A 19,508-nucleotide genomic window follows, 5' to 3' on the forward strand; every position below is an offset into this window, starting at 1 on the left:
GATGGTGCCCTTCTTCAATGGAGGTGCCTGGGTCTGGGGTCCTAAGAGCAACCTCACTACTGAACCATCCCCTCCCTTCGCTCTCTGGAGATGGTTGGATCTCCAGGGAGGTCCCAGGCCCCCTCCCCGGGGGTTCCTAGGGCCCCCTACCTGGTCCACCCCCTCCGCTGAGGCTGGGGCCTGAGATGTGCTGCTGAGATTTGCCCCTCAAGCCCAGGGCCGGGTTGGGGGTGCCCGGTGAGCCAGGGAGGGGAGTGATGTCTTGCAGGGATGCAGACACCTGGGCGCATCACAGTTGGCAGCCCCTCCCTACACCCCCTTCCCCAGCAGGCGCTGCCTCTCCTTCCAGCTCACAGACCCTGGGCTGGGAAGGGGCCCTGGGGCACAGCCGGGGAGGCTTCTCCTGGGAACCCGAGGTTTCCTCCAAACGCCTCCCAAAGTCACAGGGCCCTTCACAGCCTGGATGGACCTGCGGGGGGTGAACCCCAGAGGCCATTCCCTCGAGCAGTGGGCACTCTCTGGGCACCTCCTCTTCGCCAGGCCTGGGGCTAGGGAAAGGCAGGACACAGGTGGGATTGGATTTAATAAAATGAACGCACCTGAGAAAGCAGGCCAGGCGCATACCTGATGGCTCTCTGGGGCGGTGCCTAGAGGCCCAGGTGGTCAAACAAAGGGGCAGGGGCTCTGTTGTGTCCTGCGCAGAGGGAATAAGGCCAAAGTCCCCATGAGATAGAGGGGGAGGGAAGGCTGGAGGCTCTGCCAACCGGCCAGACAGGCGGGGTGTAGTTGAGAGGCCCCACAGGGCCCAGGGAGCTGCGGTGAGGGGCCTGGCTGTTACCCTAAAACAAGCAGAAGCCAGTTTGGCCTGGGAGGAGATGGGGTGAGGCACGTGTGCCAGCCAGCGCCCAGCCCCAGCAGCCACCCAGCACCCGTAGCTCTTACTGCAAGGGTTCCAGCCCACAAGGTGACCGGCCGGATTCCTTCCAGCTTGCGGTGTACTTCGCAAAACCTGGCGTCCCCATGTCAGCGGGGCGGGGCTTCCCCTACACTCAGCGGGAGCTGGACTCTGGGCTCCTGGCCGGTCAGGGCTCTCTGCTCACGGACAGCATGCTGACCACCCCATGGGGAGTCATGAAGCCCCACATGTCTGAGCATCCTGGGTTCCTGTGCTTTCTATAGGGCCAGGCCTGCCTGCCTAGGACACCAGTTGGGAAGGAGGTGAGCTGAGTGGGAGACAGGAGCTTTGGGGAACCTCCGTGGAGAGCCCAGGACCCGGGGGGCTGGCCAGCCTGCGTCTCGTGGCACTGGGCACACCTAAGCCTGTCTGTGCCCCCTCCAGTATAAAGCCCCCCCATCAGGACACCCGAGGCTCAGGCCTGCAGTGGGCACCCTGGGGGCTGGCCTATGAGCTGGGCACACAGCAGGCAGAGGTGGACCCTCCGGAGCTCCAGGCTCAGAAGGTTCCCAGAGGGGGGCCCTTGGCTGGGCAGCATGGGGTCAAAGCCGTCCGCTCCTCGGGGTCAACGCCAAATCTGGTGGCCTCCAAGCTTCCCCAGAGCTCATGCCCTAGAGGCCTGGAAGGGCCCAGAGGTGGCCCAGCTGGGGCCACAGGCAGCGGGGAGACGCTGCTCCTTCAGGAGCATCAAGGGGCCTGGCCCCAGACCCTCCTCCACCGGGAATGCTGGGCTCCAGCCTGGCCCCAGCCTTCTGGTGCGCGTTCAGCTCATCGAGGCCTGTCCTCTGCCCTCTGGCCTCCAGCCCTTCCAGGGGACCATGCCAGCCCAAGGCCAGGGAAGAGTTCTGGGCTGAGCAATGGCCCAGAGGCCCCGGAACTCTCCCGGCCCCAGACCAGCTGGGTTTACAACCTTCTAATGAGCCCTCCTCTCAGCTGGGAGTCCTCAGGGCGCCCAGCTGGGCTGCGTCCTCCCCTCCATAGGACTGGGCTGGACCCGGGCTGCCAGGGCCCCCAGCATCAGCCTTGCTGCCTGCCCTGTGGATGGACGGATGGGGGACATGTTCTCACCAGCTGGGCTCCCTGGAAGGTATCAGAGCAGCCCTGGGGGAGGGAAACGCGGCCTCAGATATTCCAAACCACAGCCTAGCCTCTCCTGAAACCTCTTCCTGCCGAGACAGACCGTCCCAGTCACGAGCAGAGAGCTCGGGGCTTCCTCCTCCCACGCGGCTGCACGGACCCACTTCCACAGTGCAGCTTCTCCCAAGAGAGGGGACTCCGGAACAGGCGGTCAGGCACAGCCATCGGTTATAATTGTGACGCGATGACGAGGCTTGAGTGCAGTGAGGGGCGCCCCACACAGCTGCTCCCCGAGAGGTTACAGTTACGGCTCGGGCTGAGGCAGGTGTGCCCATGGCCTGGCCTGCTGGTCCCCACAGCTGCCCTGCAGATGGGGCTGAGCAGGGGCTCCTGGGGATGCCTAGGAGTTGGGGCAGTGGCTCAGGTGAGGGCCGCTGTCCTGAGGGCAGGCTCCCCTGGCCCAAGCCACACGGCAGAGGCCATAACCCTGGTCTCAGGGGGAATTGGCCAGACCCCCTACCTAGGTCCAGGAGCACCTCTTCCCCACTCAGGCTGCCACCTGTGCCCGACCTCCCATGGGTCCCAGGGCTTCTGTTACCCTGGGGCTGGGTGGGGAGGGGCTCTGGGTCTGGGGTCTGCCCTCGGGGCATGTCCAGAGCCTAGTAGGACAGAGGCGGTCAGGCTGCCTCTGTGGCCCTCCCCCATGAGCTGAAGCCAACCCACTACCCACCTCCCACCTCCCAGGACTGAGCATCTCTCTCCTGGATTTAGGGCAGAGGCTGGGGCAGGGCAGCCTGCTTGGGGGGTGGGGGGCACTACCTCAGGGCCCCATACCCAAAAGGTGCCCAACACGTGCGAGAGGAGAAAATGAATGCCAGTCCAACTCCCTCTCCCTTGCTAACCACACGCTCTTGACTGACCCCCGACGTTGGAAACTGACCCCCAGTTTCCGAATTCATAAGTAGGAAAGGCAGCTGGGTGGCCCAGGAGTCAGAGCAAGATGGGAGATGCACTCGCTAGGCCATTTGGAAATGACTGGCTGGAAATGTGAGGCGGGAAATGGGTCTCCCGCCCCCAGCCCCGCTGACGACCTTCCCCTAGAACCACCACCGGCCAAGAGGTCAGTGTGTAGCCCGACTGGAATAACACCTCCATCCTCCATGCCGCCCACTCCTGCCCCAGCTGGGACGCATAAGCTGGCACCAGGTGTGGGCAGAGTGGGCACCTCGCCCAGCCCCTTTCACCACATTCTCCTCTGCCCACTTCACCCACCCCCTCCCCCCAGGCCCGGGCCACCAGTTGCTCTGGGGCAGCTGTCTGCCTGGAAGTAGCTCGGCCAGGATTAACCCTCCCCGTGCTGGGCGCATTCTCGGGCAGCGGCCCCTCCCTCCCGCCTGCTCTCGGATGGCGGATGACTGGCCCCTAGGAGGCTCAGAGGGCTCCCACCCCTCACCTCTAACCGCTGGTCCCTCCACGGAGGTTGGGAAGCCGACCTGGGGGGGTGGAGGGTGGGAGGTTGCCAGCCCCAGTCCCCAGGCTGACAGGTCCCCAGCTGTCAAGGGGGTGCCGGGGGCCAAAGTGCTCTGCTGTGATGTGCGTGACAGGGGACCTCTGGGCAGTAGGGAGGGTGGGGCGGGGTCAGGTCAAATCCCCCATCTGGAAACCCTGCTACTGCCCAGAGGCGGCTCTCCGGCTGCTCCTCCCACGGGATCATAAATTAGCTGGTGAGCTGGCCCGTCTGCGTGGGGGACTCAGGATTCCAGCATGGCCTGTCGCCCCTCCCCCACCTAGAGCCTCTCTGGCGGGGAACCACCTCTCCTCCCCCTCCCCCAGGTGGAGTTACGGAATTTCCTGGGAGTAGGGGGAGAGGAGAGGGGAGGGGGAGGGGAGAGGGGAGAGAAGAGGGAGGGTCATCCCGCTGCCTGTTTCTCAACTCCTAGAGAAGCGGCAGTCCAGCCCCTTGGGAGTCGGATTCGCAGGAGGCCAGGGGACAGCCAGGAAGATGTGGCTAGTGGCGCAACCTTCCGGGAACAGCTGCTGGGGCAGAGCTCCCACCGGGACCAGCTGGCTGCCACCCCACACATTTACTCGGCTCCCCAGGACTGTCCAGGGGGTCTCAAGTGGGACAGACACCCAGCTGGCCTGGCTCATAGACCCGGGGGGAGCTGCCCCATCAGGGCTTCCCTTGAGCCCGATCTGGGCCAGGAGCTGGAGGGGAGGAGACCCAGTGGCCGAAGCCACCCAAACGCAGAATCAGCTGGGACACAATCCTGAGTCAGGCCTCTACGTCCAACCCCATTTCCCCAGCGTCCTTGAGTGCCTGCCCTGAGCAGGAGGGTTCCACTGGCAGACAGAGATAGTGGGGTCCACAGTGCCCCAAAGCAGGGAATCCCCAGGCACAAGGGTCAGCGCCCACCTGGCCCTGCAGCCCCAGCACCCGCAGGTGCTCAATAGATGTCCTCCTTCACAGGCAGCCTTCCTGGCACCCGCGGAGCCCTGGGCATCCTCCCTTCACTGCAGGGGCCCCATGGGGCCAGTCCCTCCTGATACACCTCCCTATTTTAGAGTATTTTTGAGCCAAACCCTGGGTAGGCAGGGGTCGGGTGGGATGGAATCTGACATGGCCCCCCCAGAAAGGCATGGAGTCCCTAATCAGGGTCTCCCTGTCCCTCGGCAGATCAGATTCCCTCGCTACTACCGCCACTCACAGCTGACGGAGAGCACCTTCCCACACACCTGCTGGATGGGGCAGATATGGGGGCCAGTATGAGGGGTGAAAAACCAAAAACCGGCCAGGGAGAGGCAGCGCTGCGCTCCGGAGTTCACCCCCTCAATCCCGGGGGGACCCCAGCGATCGGACTCCCAGGCCGCGGTCGCTCGGGTCGCTCTGCCGGTTCTGGGGTTGCGGGTGGGGCCGGGCCGGGCCGTGGATGGGGCAGATGCCGGGGCTGGACCCGGAGCGAGCGTGCCTGACTCCCGGCCGCGGCGCCAGACCTGGGGCCGCCGGGGGCGCTCGGCCGCCGAGAGGTGCCCGAAGTTAGGGAAACAAAGAGCGGAGCCGCTGGACGGGGAAGAGCGGGCCGGCGCGCCCGGGGCCTGGGTGCCCGAGGGCGCGAGGGGGCCGCTTGGGACCGGGAGCCACGCCCCGGGGGCCGCCGCGGCGTCGCGTTCCCACGGCCCGGCCCGAGGCCAGCAGGTGTCCCTTCCGAGAGGCCGGCCGGACCGGGGTCCCAAGGGTTAAGGCGGCCGGCAGCCCCTCCCCCCGGCCTCCCCCGCCCCCTCCCCGGGGCGCGGGGCTCGGGCGCCCAGGCGGGCCGGGGCGGGGCCTGACGTCCGCGGGCGGAGCGAGCCGAGTCGAGCCGGGCCGGGCCCCGCGCTGCAGACCCGCCAGGCTCCAGCCTCGCTCGCCGTCCCCGGAGCTGGAAGATGGCGAAGCCGGGCGCGCGGCCCCGCGGTTCCCGGGGCCCCGCGCCGCTGTTGCTGGCCGGGCTGGCGCTGCTGGGCGCGGTGCGGGCGCGGGAGGCAGCGGGCAGCGGCTTCAGCCTGCACCCGCCCTACTTCAACCTGGCGGAGGGCGTCCGCATCGCCGCCTCCGCCACCTGCGGCGAGGAGGCCCCGACGCGCGGCGCCCCGCGCCCCACCGAGGACCTCTACTGCAAGTTGGTGGGGGGCCCCGTGGCCGGCGGGGACCCCAACCAGACCATCCAGGTGAGCGCGGGCCGCGGGTCGGGCGGGCCAGGCCGGGGTGGCGGGGACGCCGGCGCGGGGCACGCACCGGGCTCGGACTCCGGAACTCCAGCCCGACTCGGCGAGGAGCCCCAGGGGCCGCGGAGAAGCCAGGTACGGACCGAGGCCCCCGCCGCCCGTCCCTACGCCCCGTTTCCGCCTTTCGGCGGACGGAAGGGACCCCAACTCGGCCCTTCGGGCTCAGCCAGAGACGTGCGCGTGTCCCAGGGAAGGCGGCACGCAGCGGACCCGGGCGCGGCCGGCACCGCTCGAGTTCGGCGGCGGCGGCTGGCCGGAGGGGAGGGGCTGGTGCCTGGTCCCCGGCGGCCCCAAGTCCTGGGATCCCGGCGAGGGCGGGACTTGGCCTCCCCGGCCGGCTGCCTGTGGGATGGGGGCGGACCACTCCGCCTTCCCCCGGGACAGGCTGGAACCTGCTGGCGACGGGATGGGACGGGGATGGGGCGGGAGGGGCCAGACAGAGCTCTCGCTCCCGCGGGTCTGGGGAGTCGGTGGGACCCTCAAGGTGGGAGGGGGACAAACGGAGGGACTTTTAACTGAGGAAGGGAACACAGACCGGCTGCCGCTCTGCCTGGGGCGATAGGGTCTGTCCCAGAGGCTCCCTGCCACCCCGTGCTAGGCCCATCCTCCCACCCCTGCCAAACCTGAGGGAGAGTCTGGGGGCCCCAAGGCTGTTGTAACCTGAGCCTCAGCCTCCGGGGACTCGCTGCCACCTTTCCGGTAGGAGAGGCTGGGGGAGGGAGGAGGTAGTTGGAGAGTAGAGTGATGGGGTGGGTGATGAATGAGGGAGCCTCAGCTGGGGCCCCTTCCCTGCCGCCTGCCCCACCCCACCCCCCAGGGAGGGAGGAGTACGAGGGGGCCCTGGTGCAGCAGAGCCATCCGGGACAGAAATGTCACCTCCCGCCGGTTCCTGGACCCATGATCTCCTCAACGCCCTGTACAGCTGAGCAGGAGGTCTCAAGCCCACGTTTCAGGTGGGGAAACTGAGGCCTGTGAAGCCCCAAAGCCAGACCAGGATCTGGGTGGGGTGAGCGGGGCGACCTGAGACCCCAGCACGGGCCCTTAGCGCTTCTGGGTGACATCAAAGGGGACAGGTGGAGGAGAGGCGCTGGGGGAGGGGTCTCCAAAGCTGCTCAGAGGGCCTGGTCAGCCCTGGCCACCCCCCCCCCCCCCCCCCCCCCCCCGCCGCCTAGATGCTCAGCTGGGATTCCGCAGTTAATCAGCCCAGGCTCCACGCCATCTCCTTGTTGGAGAGAGGCGCCCTGTTGCCCACCTGTGCTGCCTGGCCCAGGCCCTTGAGGAGGGGCAGCTGCGTGGATCCCTGAGGGAGGGGTCATTTATTACCACCTCCTGGTGCTTAAAGGAGCCGCACAGGAGCTGGTGGCCTGGGGTCAAAGGCCTTCTCCTTAGCTGTGTGGCTCCCCCCCCAGCCTCAGGCTCCTCATCTGTAAAATGGGAACAACACGAGGGCCGGCCTCACCCGAAGTTGTGAGCTTGGCCTGAAGGGCTGGGGAAGCTGTCCGTCACACAGTGACCACTTGGCAAGTGGCAGTGGCTGTGCATGGCAAGCGAGGGGGCCCTGAGTGAGCACTTCAGCCCTGCCCTCGCAGCTCCCAGTCTGGCAAGTTGGAGCTGAAGCCTCTCTTTGAAACTCTGTAGTGCTCAGCCATCGCACCCCTGTGCTGAGGCTGCCAGGGCAGAAAGGCCAGCCGGAAAGACTGAAGGCCCACCTCAGTCGAGTTGCTGGACCCACTGGAGCCTCTGCCCTGTCCTCTTGGGGAATGGGATCAGCTCACCGCCCTGGCTTCCTGTTGGGTTGGTGTTTGGGCCTTGCCCACAGACGCTGGAGCTGAGTGGCCAGGCGCACCTCTCTGTCCCAAGAGCCCAGTCTTGTGGGTGGGTCAGGGAGGACGTGGGCCCAAGGCTGCAGGCCAGCAGCTCCCAGGGCCCCCTGGGGGAGATAGGACAGAAGCTGGCCGGGGTCATGCCACCTGGGGTGTGGGGTGAGCCCTCATGGGCATCGGGGCAGCTAGGGCAGGCAGAGGGCTCCTTGGGAGTCTGGCCCTGCGACTTCAGGTGGGCATCGGAGGAATTCCGTGCTGGCCCAGCCCCACAGGGGAAGTCGGGGGCTCGGCTGCCGGCGTGGTGACTCACTGGGAGGGGAAGTCCTTATCACTGCTCCTTGCTTCCTTGCTCTGTTCCTGGCAGGACCCTCTGCAGCAGAGGGGCGGAGAGAGGCTGCTTTCCCCAGCCCCATCCGCCAGGCAGAGAGGTCGGCAGCGACCACGTCACCGAGCAGTCCCGCTGCGGCCACATGGGCAGTAGAGTCGTCATCTTCCCCTGATTCTCTGGGTGGACGTGAGCAGACACGTCCCTTGGCTCCCTTGACCAAGGGAGCCTTCTTTGGAAGGCCCACCCCAGCCAGATGGCCCTACCCACCACCTCTGAGAAGCCCCCCAGCTCCGCCAGGCCCCAGACAGCCCCCACGCACGTGCTTAGCGCTCTCGGTGAGCCTCTCTGAGCCCCTCCTCTGCTCACCCTCTGGCCGCTCCCACAGGTCTGGGAGCCGGAGCCCGGGTTCCAGTTTGGGGTTCAGCGTTTGAGCTGGTAGTATGGCCTGCACAGATGGTACCCCTTTTCTGGGTGTCCTCCATTGCTCCAGCCCCTCGGCGTGGCACCTCTGGGTGGTGGCCTCAGGGACACAGTTAAGAACGAGGCAGGTGCGCCTCCCCCCGCCCCCCAGGAGGCAGTAAATGGAGAATTGCTAATAGCCAGACGATTCCACGTCTCCCGCGGTAGAATAAATAAAGCGCAGTGATGGGAGTTGTGGTCTGGAGCTCTGGGGCTCTGCTGAGGAGGTGACAGCTGAGCTGGAGGACAAGAGATCAGGTGCCAAGGCCCCAGGCAGGAGCAGGGTAGAGATGGGGTCAGCCAAAGCGCCCAGCACGAGGGGTCCTGGGAGCCCCTGGGTGGGAGGCTCGGTGCCTGAGTCTGCTGCCTCGTGGTCTCTCCATCCCGGGCGCACCGTGGAAGCCAGGAGCACACATGTCCGCGCCATGCGTGTGTGGAGGCTTGGGGGCCCTCTGTGGCTGCCGGGCCTGGGAGTGGGGCAGGGCATCTCCCACGCTCCCACCTCTGACTCCTAGGACAAGGTCTGGCCCCCTGGGAGGCTGGGAGGGGTGGAGTGGCCGCTTTTCCCAGACGTGGCCTCTCTGGGCCTCAGACAATGCCAAGTCTCCGAGGGCTGCCTTTGTGTGCAGAGGGACAGCAGGTCTGGTTTCCTCTGGGGTGGGAGGTTGGGCCTCCCCTGGGCCAGCAGCCAGGGCCCAGCTCTGCCTCTGCCCCCGCCCCCGAAGCTTCCAGCGCCTACTCCTCGGCCATGGGGACAGCAGGCCAGGATGATGCTGGGAGCCCCCTCTCTCCCCTCAGAGGGCAGGGCCCCGGCAAGGGGCTGGGCCATGACAGAAGCAGCTGCCAGGCCCCGTGTGGGATCCGTCAGTCCTACAGTGGCCGAGGCAGGTGCCAGCATCGCCCCCACTCTTCACCCCGGGGCGCTGAGGCTGCCGTGACCTGGCCCGGTCCCAGGGCTCGGAAGTGGCAGAGCCAGGAGGTCCAGGCCTCGTCTGCTGGCTGCCCGCGTGCCTCCACTCTGGGGCCTGTCCCCACAGGCCGCTGAGATGGCTTAACTCCACCTGTCTGGAGACCCTAATCCAGATGGGCCTGGGTGAGAGCCTGGTGGAGAGGTTTGGGGGATGATGAGCTGGTGGAGGTCGGGAGGGGCTCACATCGGGCCTGGGCCTTCTGGCTGTAGCCCCACCTTCCTTTCTCTTTAGGTCCCCCCCAGGCCCCATCCTGCAAGAGCCCTTCTGAAGCCCCCTGCAGTGGCTGGTGGTTGAGGGGCGGGGGTGGGCGAGAAACGTGTGACTTGCCCCTTGACCGGGCTCTTACCCCCTCAGCTCCAGCTACATTGGCTTTCTTGCTGTTTACTCCTTGTTTGCTCTTCCTGCCCCAGGGCCTTTGCACAGCCAGCCCCTCTGCCTGGAGCACACCCGCCCCCTTATGGTGTAGGCCTCAGATGCCACCTTCTCAGGGAGGCCCGCCATGTTTTCCCACCTGCAGCGGGTGCCCTGCTCCCTCCTTGCTCTCCTGTTTCCTCTGTAATGGGTGTGATCATCTCTCACATGAACCGTATCCCAAGTTGAGAATCATATTTGCTCTCAGTGTGTACTTGCCAGGTGAATGAGTGACTGGCGCACAAGGGTCCACAGATTGGGGGTGCGGCCAGTGTGATGGGGTGGGAGGGTGACCAGAGGGGTAAGGAGTCCCAGCCCTTCTTGTCCATCTGACCGCCCCTTCCCCTACAGGGCCAGTACTGCGACATCTGCACAGCTGCAAGCAGCAACAGGGCACACCCTGTGAGCAACGCCGTTGACGGCACGGAGCGCTGGTGGCAGAGCCCACCGCTGTCGCGTGGGCTGGAGTACAACGAGGTCAACGTCACCCTGGACCTGGGCCAGGTAGAGTCCCTTTTTCGCCTTCTGCAGCCTGTCCCCTATGTCCCTGGCCAAAGGGCTCACCGTGGGGCGAGGACCAGAAGGTGAGGTGTCCACCCAGAATGAGCTTGGGAGGCTGGGCAGAGGCTGGGCACAGACGGGCTGCTGGTGGCAGGCCCGTACAGACGGAGGCGTGGCACTGGGCACCTTCCGTTTGTTTTCTCAGCATCCTCGTGGTGCACAGGGAGAGAGGGGCGCCGGATGGGGGGCTTTCCAAGGGTCACGTGGAGGGTTAGGGTGAGGGGCGCCAAGGGGACAACACGGAGGTGGGGCTGAAATGCTGTGAGCCCTGGTGTTTACTCTGAGGAATTCCTCTGCAGGGAGCCAGGCTCCACTGGCGGGAGTGGGAGGGGCTCCAGGAATGCAGAGGAGGCCAGAGAAAGTGGACATTCCTAGGATACCTGTGCTGCAGAGGCCAAGAGGGGTTAGGTGTGCCCGCCCAGGCCCCTGCACAGGCAGGGGTGGGGGATGGGAGCCAGGCGTTTCCCAGTGACAAACGAGCCCCCTTGGTGGACCTGGGCTGCGTCCCACTCCTCATGTGATGTTGTTAGGCGCCGGGCCTTGGTATCCTGGCCTGTGAAATGGGTCAACAGTCCCGATGCCTCCTTGGATGGGGTGGGGGAGGGGGAGGTAGGTGAGGCCAAGCCCAGAAGCGGCCACAGCTCTGGGCCTGCCTGGGAGCTGGGTTACAAGGTCGATCCTGCTAGACCTCGCCTCCACCCCCTTCCCTGTTCATGGGGCCGGGGAAGGAGCTCTAGACCCGTGAGTCCAGGTGCCTGAGTCCAGGCCGGCTTTGCCACGGTCCCGGTGTGTGACCTGGTGGGTCTCTGCTCCTTGCTGAGCCTCCATGCCGCTGTCATCCTGGGGGCGTTGGAGGAGAGGTGGTGGAGCATCTCCTGTGAGCCTGGCTGGAGGGGCTGCCCATCGCGGGCCCTGCCTGCGGCTCTGGGGCTGGTGGTGCTGCCTGACCCAGGTCTGGGTGGGGCTGCGCCGATTTCGCTTCAGCTCCCTGGGCTTTCACTGCATCTGTGCTCTCTTTCCCCCTGGAGGCAGGGAGGGACCTCAGCAACCCTGTGCGTCCCCGTCCCCGCGTGCCCCTCTCTCTGGCACTGCCACGGGCGGGGGAGGGGGAAGTGCATTCTGCCCCTGCCCCAGGGTCAATCGGGGAAACTTGTGCTGAGCTACTGGGCTCTTCTCGCCCCTCCTCCCCCGTGGACAAGCCTGGCCAGACTAGGGCAGGGCAAGGGCCCTTGCTGGGCACACAGTGGCCTGGTCTCCATGACAACCCCGGGGTGGCCCGGAGTAGGAGGTGCAGTGGATGGGGCCGAGGGGCAGCTCGGATGGCGCTCAGCTCCCCCTGGCTCTGTGGCCTCTGAGGCTCGGTGTCCATATGTAGGAAATGGGCCAGCGGGGTGGAGGCAGGCGGCACATCTGCTTTGTAGACTGGGCCTGGGCCGGGAAGAGGGTTTCACTGTGTACATCCTGCTCCTCTAAGCCGCAGTTCCCCCGACTGTAAGATAACGCAAGTGTAAAATGACTCAAGTGACTCTGTAGGCTGGGCCTGGGCCATTTCCAGCCCTGTCTGGGGGGGAGATTGACCCACCCATCCACCTAGCCATTCTTTCTCTCTCCCTGCCCCCCATCTTTCCTTCCTTTTTGCCACCCACCCATCCACTCATCCATCCACCAGCCCATCCACCTAACATCCATTCACCCACCAACGCTTCTTTCCATCTACTCGACCCTCCCTCCTCCCTCCTCTCTTCCTTTCCCCCTTTACTGACTTCCCAAAGCCCCGTCTTGGTTGGGCCGGGGGGCTGCCAGCCTTGGTTGGGGTGGGAGCTGGTGAGCATGGGGGGTGCCCACCAGTGTGCTTTAGAGCTGGGTGGAGCGGAAGGGCCCAGGTTCCAGCTCCGCGGGCGAGAGCGCTCTTTCCGGGGCACGTTTCTGAGCCACTGTGGAATTTCAGGGGAGACGTGCGCGTTCACCGCCTTCCCTTTCGGAAAAGGAGTTTGTTGCCCCTTCCTCCCTTGGCCACTGTGCAACGACTGGGTCCCTTCAGGGTGCCCTGCTCACGGGGGTCGGGGACAGAGACCAGGTCCTGCGTCGGCCGAGGAGCCCCACTTGGGGTAGGCGGTAGGGGAGGACGGAGGTGGCATAGGCTGGGGCACTGGGCGGGAGGCGTCTTGGAGGAGTGGGCCCTACTTGCCCGGCTGGCCCTCACAGGGGCCCCGGGGTCTGTATCCTCAAGTGCCCCCAGGTCTGGTGAGGCAGCAGCTGGGGCCCGCAGTCAGACTGAGGATGTCCCCAGGCAGGGCAGGACCCTCTGAGCACACTCCCTGGGGCAGATGGGGAGAGAGGCCGAGTGGGAGGGGCCTGGCTAAGCTGGTTCAACCCTGGGGGCTCCCTTGCTTTGGGGTGGGGCTGGGGCTTCTGTGAGGAAGCGGGCTGAGTGGGCAGTGGGGCTGGGCACTCCCAGTGCAGCGGCTGCCAGGGGCCTTTGTTCTGGGAGCTGGAGCGGATGCCCTGGGAAAGCGGGGCGGGGCAGGGCGGGGCGGGGTGATGGGGCGGCTGGCCCTGGGCATCAGGAGGACTTCCTGCCCTGGGGAGGACAGAGGGCTGGTGGGGCCTGGTCCCTGCGGCGTCTGCCTGTGGGGGGCCTCGGAAGCCTGCTCGCTCTGTCTTCCGGTCACACCTCATCCTGTTCTGACCTTCCCTGTTCCAGGGTGGGTGAGGGCCGTTGGACCCTCTTCCCCCATTTTGCAGTTGGAGAACCAGGCCCCAGGAGCAGAGACCTGGCGGGAAGGGCATGGCGAGGTCTAGGCCTTTGCCGTTGCCCTGCTCACCATGTGGGTCTCAGCCAGGAACCCTCAGACCTGAGAGAACTGAGCTGTAGGTCTGAGGTTTGCGGGCTGCTCGCCTCGGAAAGGGGGTTCTCCAGAGCGGGCAGTCTGCGCGGCTGGTGACTGAGGGGACACTGGCCTGTCCTCCCAGGGGGCACAGTGGGTTCTTGCTTCTCTCCTGTGTCCTGCCCGCCTCAGGCTCCCCGTCGCGGAGTCTCACCTGTCCACATAGCCCGGTGGTCTTAAGGAGCTGGGCAGGGTTAGGGCTGGCCCTGGGGGGCGTCCCCCACCCTCTCCAGACGCCCGCTTCCTGGCCTGGCCGTGGGGAGGGGCTCTCGCCAGCAGCCCCCGCCCCTCACCTGCGGGCTGCAGCCCTCATTCCCCAGATGCAGGTGAGGAATGCAGATCCCCTGCTGACCGTGAGCTGTGTTTCCTCCTTGTGCCCTGGGCGGGGTGGCCCCTTACCCCAGCCCTGAGAGGCTGGGGCTGGAGGGGCATGGCCTGGAGGCCAGGTTGGGGGGTACAGCGGGGGCAGAGGGGGTGAGGTGCAGAGCGGGGCTGGGCTGGTGGTGGAGCGTAGGCTGGGGGAGTTGGGTGTGAGGCCAGAAAGTGTTGGTTGGGGAACTCTAGAAATGCCAAAGTCGGGGGTCTGCCCTCCCTGGGGGATGGCAGGGGGGCACCAGCTGCCCCCCACCGCGTGGGGGTGTACGCAGCACCTGGGGAGACAGAGCCAGTGTGGAGGAGAGGCCGGGCTTGGCCGGGCCAGGCTCCCTTCTCTAGGTGCGGGCGCAGAGAGCACCTGCTGGGGCCTTGGCGCCGCGCTGAGGGTCCCGGACGTGCCGGCCGTTTTGCGGCCGGGATGCCCCGTGCAGGTCCGCCCTGCCCGCCGCGGTTCTGGGCCACACACCCTCCAAGCTGGCCCACTCAGGGCTCCCCGGGCAGGCCTCCTGGTCCTGGCGTGCCCGCCAGTCCTCTGGGTTATGAGGTCATGGTCACTGGCCTGGCTGTCCAGACCTAGCTGGGCGCTCCGCCACATGGCCAGTGCCCCAGGAGGGTCAGCGGGTGGCTTGAGGGAAGTGGCAGGAAGTGTGGCTGGGCTGGCTAGGCTCTAGCTGCAGGGCCCGGCAGCCAGGACAGGTGCAGCGGCTGGGCCGGAGGTGGCCCCTTGAGCTGGGATCCCGCGGAGGAGAGGGCGGGGCGTCCGGGATGGCCTCCCCACCGAGGGTCCTCGGCCGGCACAGGCCCCACCTCTCCTCGTGGGAACCGCGAGACCCTGCCTCTCTCTGCTTGTCGCTTTGCTCGGAGGATGCGGGGCCGAGGGGCCCCCCGTGCCCGGGGCTGGGGGCCGTTCGTCCTCGCTCCCCTGGCCATCCTGGCACACTCGTCTGCTCACGCTGGGCACACACAGACACCCCCGCCACCCCACACTGACTCCCCCAGGCTCTGGTGGCCCCCAAGGCTTCTGTTCTCTGTCTGCTTTTTATCTTTTAAATTTAATTTATGTATTTTTGGCTGCGTTAGGTATTTGTTGTGTGGGCTTTCTCTAGTTGCGGCGAGCGGAGGCTACTCTTTGCTGCAGTGTGTGGGCCCCTTGTTGCAGTGGCCTCTCTTGTGGAGCATGGGCTCTAGGCGCACGGGCCTCAGCAGTTGTGGCTCGCAGGCTCAGTAGTTGTGGCTCGTGGGCTCCAGAACACAGGCTCAGTAGTTGTGGCGCACGGGCTTAGTTGCTCCGCGGCATGTGGGATCCTCCCGGACCAGGGCTCGAACCCGTGTCCCCTGCATTGGCAGGCGGATTCCCAACCACTGTGCCACCAGGGAATCCCCCTCTGTCTGCTTTTAAACAAATGCCACGGCATTGGTTTCTGGCCATACAGCTCACACCTGAGACTAAACTGTTTGTGTGTTGGGGTCCCCGTGGGATAAAGTCCACTTCCTGTGGCCTGGGACTGCCCATCTGGCCTGACCTGGGCCAGGCTGTAGGGAGGATGGGGTGGGGGCAGGGCCTAAAAACCCCCCGTCAAGGCAGGGGGCCCAAGACAGCCCCTGGGTGGTCGGTGGGGGTGTGTGTCTCTGAATCCCCCCAGGCCCAGCTCCGTTGAGGTGCTGGGCCACATGGGCATTTGCCCTTCACTCTAGCTGGTGAGCTCCTACAGAGCCGTCGGAGCCCTTCCACCGCCACCCAGCCCTTGAAAGTCCCCCTGCTCTGCTCCACACACCAGTGTGTTGGGCTCCCAGCCCCGCAGTCAGGGTCCCTGGGGCCTGTGCCTGCCCTCTCTACATTTCAACGTTTTATTTTTCTTTCCAGCAGTGGCTCTTCCACTCCGGGAGTTGCATCCACATGTGGCCTGTTTTCAGGCTCCCGTTGTGTGGGTGGCCATTCTTATTTACCCAGTTGGGGGCCCGAGTAGACACGCCTGCCCGGCTGGCCCCCCTGCCGCGGCGTTCCTCTTTATCGAGGCTTCCAGGTGGGGTCTCTGCAGAGAGGGCAAATCTGGGTGCGCCGGGTCAACTGGATTCAGCACACAGGGCCCCGAGGGCCGGCCCAGCAATCTGGGGTGGGGGGTCCAGGAGGGTGGGGAGCCGGCCCGGACGCCTCGTCTAGGAGGGGCTTCCTGCCGCCGCCCAGCCACGGCCTGGGACCCTGGCCCGTCCCCGGGAATCGGCACGGGGCCCGGCTTCCTGCAGGGCCGGGGCTGAGTCACAGGCTGCCGCGTGATTCATGCCGCCTGGCCCAGCGGCTGGGGGCTGGGCCCCTCCTGCCCCAGACAGGGGCACAGGGCCTGGCCTAGGGCTCCCCAGCCCCGAGATGGGCCAAGGCAGAGGGGGCGTGCGCTGGCCCTGATGACCTTGTGCTCCCAGGGGCTCCAGCCCCAGCCCAATCCCTGGGACGTGGGTGTCTGCGCCCGGGAGGCTGCCGACCAGCTGTCACCTCCTGCACCGCCATCCCTGGGGCTACAGGGACCCGCACGGGGTCTGCAGCACCCGTTTCCTCTCTAGCCCTCCCTGTATTTCCTGACTCCAGCCCCGCCCGTGTTCGCTCCCCTCCTTCCACCTCTGCCCCTGGGCACCAGCGTGTGCGGAGTGGCTCTGGGTGGCGCCTCTGCGGCATCCCTGCCAGGTGGCTGCCAGCTTCTGCGGGCCTCTTCCCTTTCAAGACTTTCAGAGGCTTCACGGCATTTTGAAAGGGCCTGAACCCTGAGCCCTGGTCTCTGACTTCCTCTGTGCTTGTCCCACTGCCCCACGCCCACCCAGGGCCATCTAGCTGCTGAGGCCTGGGACCCACCCAGGGCCCCCAGCTCTCGCCGCAGGGCTCTGCAGCCCCCTGCCACCCCCCCGCCAGGCGGCGGTCATGGGGCGGATCCCCTCCTGGCGAGCCCTGGCCCTCCGAGGTCAGGCTGCGTGTGGGGGCCATCAGGGGAGCCGTGGCCGAGAGGCGGGTCCGGCTGCTGTCCTGGAGACGTGCCTGCCCCAGAAGAGCCTGATATTTAAAAATAACTCCGGAGGCTTTTGTTTGGCTTTTGCTTTAAAAGACTTTTTTTCCTTTTGCACAGAATTCTGTAGCAGCGGGAGGGGTCAGCCGGCGTTGGCACCGAGTGGAGCCGAGCGGGCAGGGGCGGCGTGGGGAGGGCCGTGTCCAGGGAGGCCGGGGGTCCGCTCTCGCTCCCGGGTCACGCCCAGGGCGGCTGTGTGGCCCTGGGAACCAGGACCAGGTTGCGGACAGGTTGGGAGAGCTGAGCGCATGCCTTCCCGTCGCTCCAGCCTGGGCCGGGGCCCCTGTGTGCCAGCCCGATGACCAGGTGGACAGATGGACAGAAGGCAAGGGTCTTCCTTGGAGCGCACCCAGCGTGCGGGCCTGGGGGCAGAAGTTTCCATACTGCCTGTGTCCTGCCCGATTAGCATCTCCGAGTCAATATTTGTGCAAGTGCTCTCAGCTGGGAAAAATGCGACCGGCCCGTAGACCTGGGGGAGGGACAGAGCTGGCCAGCGGAGGGTGCAGCCTGGTGGCCTCGCTCAGGGAAAGGCGGGGGTGGGCCCCAGGGGGCTCGGCGGGAGGCTTTAATCGCCTTGGGGGCCTTCAATGCGGGCCATGCTGCCGCCCCCAGAGCAGCCTGTGTCCACGTCCACTGCACACCCAGGCCCCCCACGCCGCCATGCCCCCCTTTCTCACGAAGACCCCTCCTGGCACAGGGGCCATCTGAGATCCCCAGGGCTCCCTGGAATGCCTGAGAGTTGGCCAAGTTGCCTGCCGGGTGTAGGGTCCATCCCCCCAGAGGCTTGAGCCCCTCCCCTGACTGGGCAGGGCAAAGTGGAAGATGATCTCAAGGCCTGGCAGTGGGTGAATAGGCCCTCATTCCCCCCCAGCACCCAGGGAAAGGCCATTCTTGGCCTGACTTGGGCCCCTCCCTATAAACTCCAGGCCTTCCGGGAAGGGCAGGACTCAGAATGGGCGTGTCTCAGGGTCCCAGGACCTCATGCCCCCTGCCCCCCCTGCCCCCCCCCCCCACCCTGCCACGCCTGGATTCTTAGCAGGCTGGCCTCCTGAGGGATGGGGCCATGAGGTGTCCATGCTCCCTCCACTGTCCTTCGAGGGGGTCGTCACAGCGGCTTCAGGCTGACCCGGGGTAGGGGGTGACTGTGTGCCTTGGGCGGCCCTGGAGGGCTTCCCTGCTCTGCCCCCATGTGGCCGTAGGCTCAGGGCCTGGCTGGCTGACCGAAGACCAGCTGGTCTGGGGCAGAAGTCCAGAGCAGTGGACACCAGAAGGGAACCTGCTCCTCTGGGCTGGGCAGGGACCCGTTGAGGGGACGGCGGGCGGCCGGAGGCGTGACGTTGCCCTCAAGGCTAGTGGGCAGTTCAGAGCCCACCTCAGGGTGCCCCTGTGAGCAGGTCTGGCATGGGGGTGTGGGCCGGGGGTCTCCAGCGGGGGTACAGGCGCCGTCCACGTATGGCGTGCTCACTAGCTGTGTCTCTGCCCCTCATCTGGGGCCCCCACTCTCCCCGTGTGCAGGGTGGGTGCCCAGGTCTCCCACTGGCCCTGCCCGGCTTTCCTTGGAGCCCAGACTTCACGCACAGAGACCAGCCTGGACGATGGTCTCGTCTTTGGCTTTGGGATGGGGGAGGGGCTCCCTGGCCCTCAGAGCTGTTGAGGTCTGGAAACCACAATCCCTACCCCGTGGTCGCCACGCAGGGCAAGCTGAGGCTGGGTGGGCACCAGGGCACTACCCCCAGAGGTGTGTGTGGGGGTGCACAGCCGATGTGCGCTCTGCTCACGTGCCCACCCTCTCGGGGGTCTCAGTGGCTCATCATCGAGGCCACAGGCAGGGCAGGTGCTTCTGCCTGAGCCCATGGGCTGTTCTCAGTGGCCCCAGAGCCCTTTCCTCGGGCCTGTGCCAGGTGGGGCTGGAGTCCCCAAGGCTAAGACCTGCCAGGCTGCAGGGCCAGGGGGCAGTTAGCCAAGGAGGGGCCCCACCAAGCCCCCAGGGGCACAGGGCACAGGGACATCCAGGGATGCTGATCTCTGGCCAGGAGGAGAAGAGAGACGAGGGATGGGCCCCTCCCTGGGAGTGAGGTCAGGCCGAGACCCAGGGAGAGAGCAGCAGGTGGGCCCTGGGGGGTTCTGGACGCCTCTGGAAGAGCAGCCTCCCTGCTCCCTGGCCAGGTGCTCCCCCGACGGGCCAGGGCTGGGTTGGCAGGGTTTCCCCGCGCCAGCTTTGGGAGGGCCCGTTTTCATCTGTCTCCCCACTGGGGGCTCCTGACAGCGGCAGGCAGAGGCTGGGCCCTGGTTGCTCCGTGCTGGCTGCCCCTGCAGGCCGGTCAGCGGGTGAAATGGCCGGGTCCTCAGTTGGCTCTGAAGATGATGGGGGCGATGACCAGGGTGAGGCCTTGACGGGGGCCCCCATCCCAGGACAGGGTTTCACCGGCCTGCTGTGCGAGGAGGACAGGCTCCTGGGAGCTTGGGACACTGTCTGGCCATCATCCCAGGCTGGCCACCAGAGCTCTGGGGACAGTGGGATGAGCTCCTGCCTCGGCCTTGCCCAGCCCCACTGCCCAGGCCCAGGAGACAGGCTGCCCGCGTGTGCCCCGTCTGACTCCAGCCCCTGTCAGACCTGTGTGCAGCCTCACAGCAGGGCTCTCCAAGCTCCAGGGGTGGGGCTGGGCCCTAAGGCACCCCAGGCCCAAGAGGGGAGCCCTCCGGAAATGCTGGGTTCCACCGGTCACCTCTGTGTCCTGGTGCAGGCCTCAGTGGCCAGGGGCCGGCCAGTGAGCGAGGGGCTGTTCCCTGAGCCAGCCGGCCCTCTCACCTGGGTGTGCCTGGCCCTTGAGGGCAAACACACAGA

The 19,508-nt window shown here is 66.4% G+C and overlaps 1 protein-coding gene across 3 annotated transcripts in view; it reads left to right on the plus strand.

Moving 5' to 3' along the window:
• Nucleotides 1-5,404: 5,404 nt before the first annotated feature.
• LAMA5 (laminin subunit alpha 5) overlaps nt 5,405-19,508 on the plus strand; it is a 52,397-nt gene continuing 38,293 nt past the window's right edge. For all 3 annotated transcript variants that reach the window (XM_027086806.1, XM_027086807.1, XM_027086808.1), the window contains exons 1-2: nt 5,405-5,740; nt 10,141-10,293. In XM_027086806.1, coding sequence (XP_026942607.1) covers nt 5,459-5,740; nt 10,141-10,293 — 435 coding nt within the window. In that variant the 5' untranslated portion in view covers nt 5,405-5,458. The remainder of the gene's footprint in view (nt 5,741-10,140; nt 10,294-19,508) is intronic.

This window comes from Aethalodelphis obliquidens, unplaced genomic scaffold (genome assembly GCF_003676395.1).
Source record: "Aethalodelphis obliquidens isolate GAN/ISIS:26980383/991018 unplaced genomic scaffold, ASM367639v1 scaffold57, whole genome shotgun sequence".
NCBI lineage: Eukaryota > Metazoa > Chordata > Mammalia > Artiodactyla > Delphinidae > Aethalodelphis > Aethalodelphis obliquidens.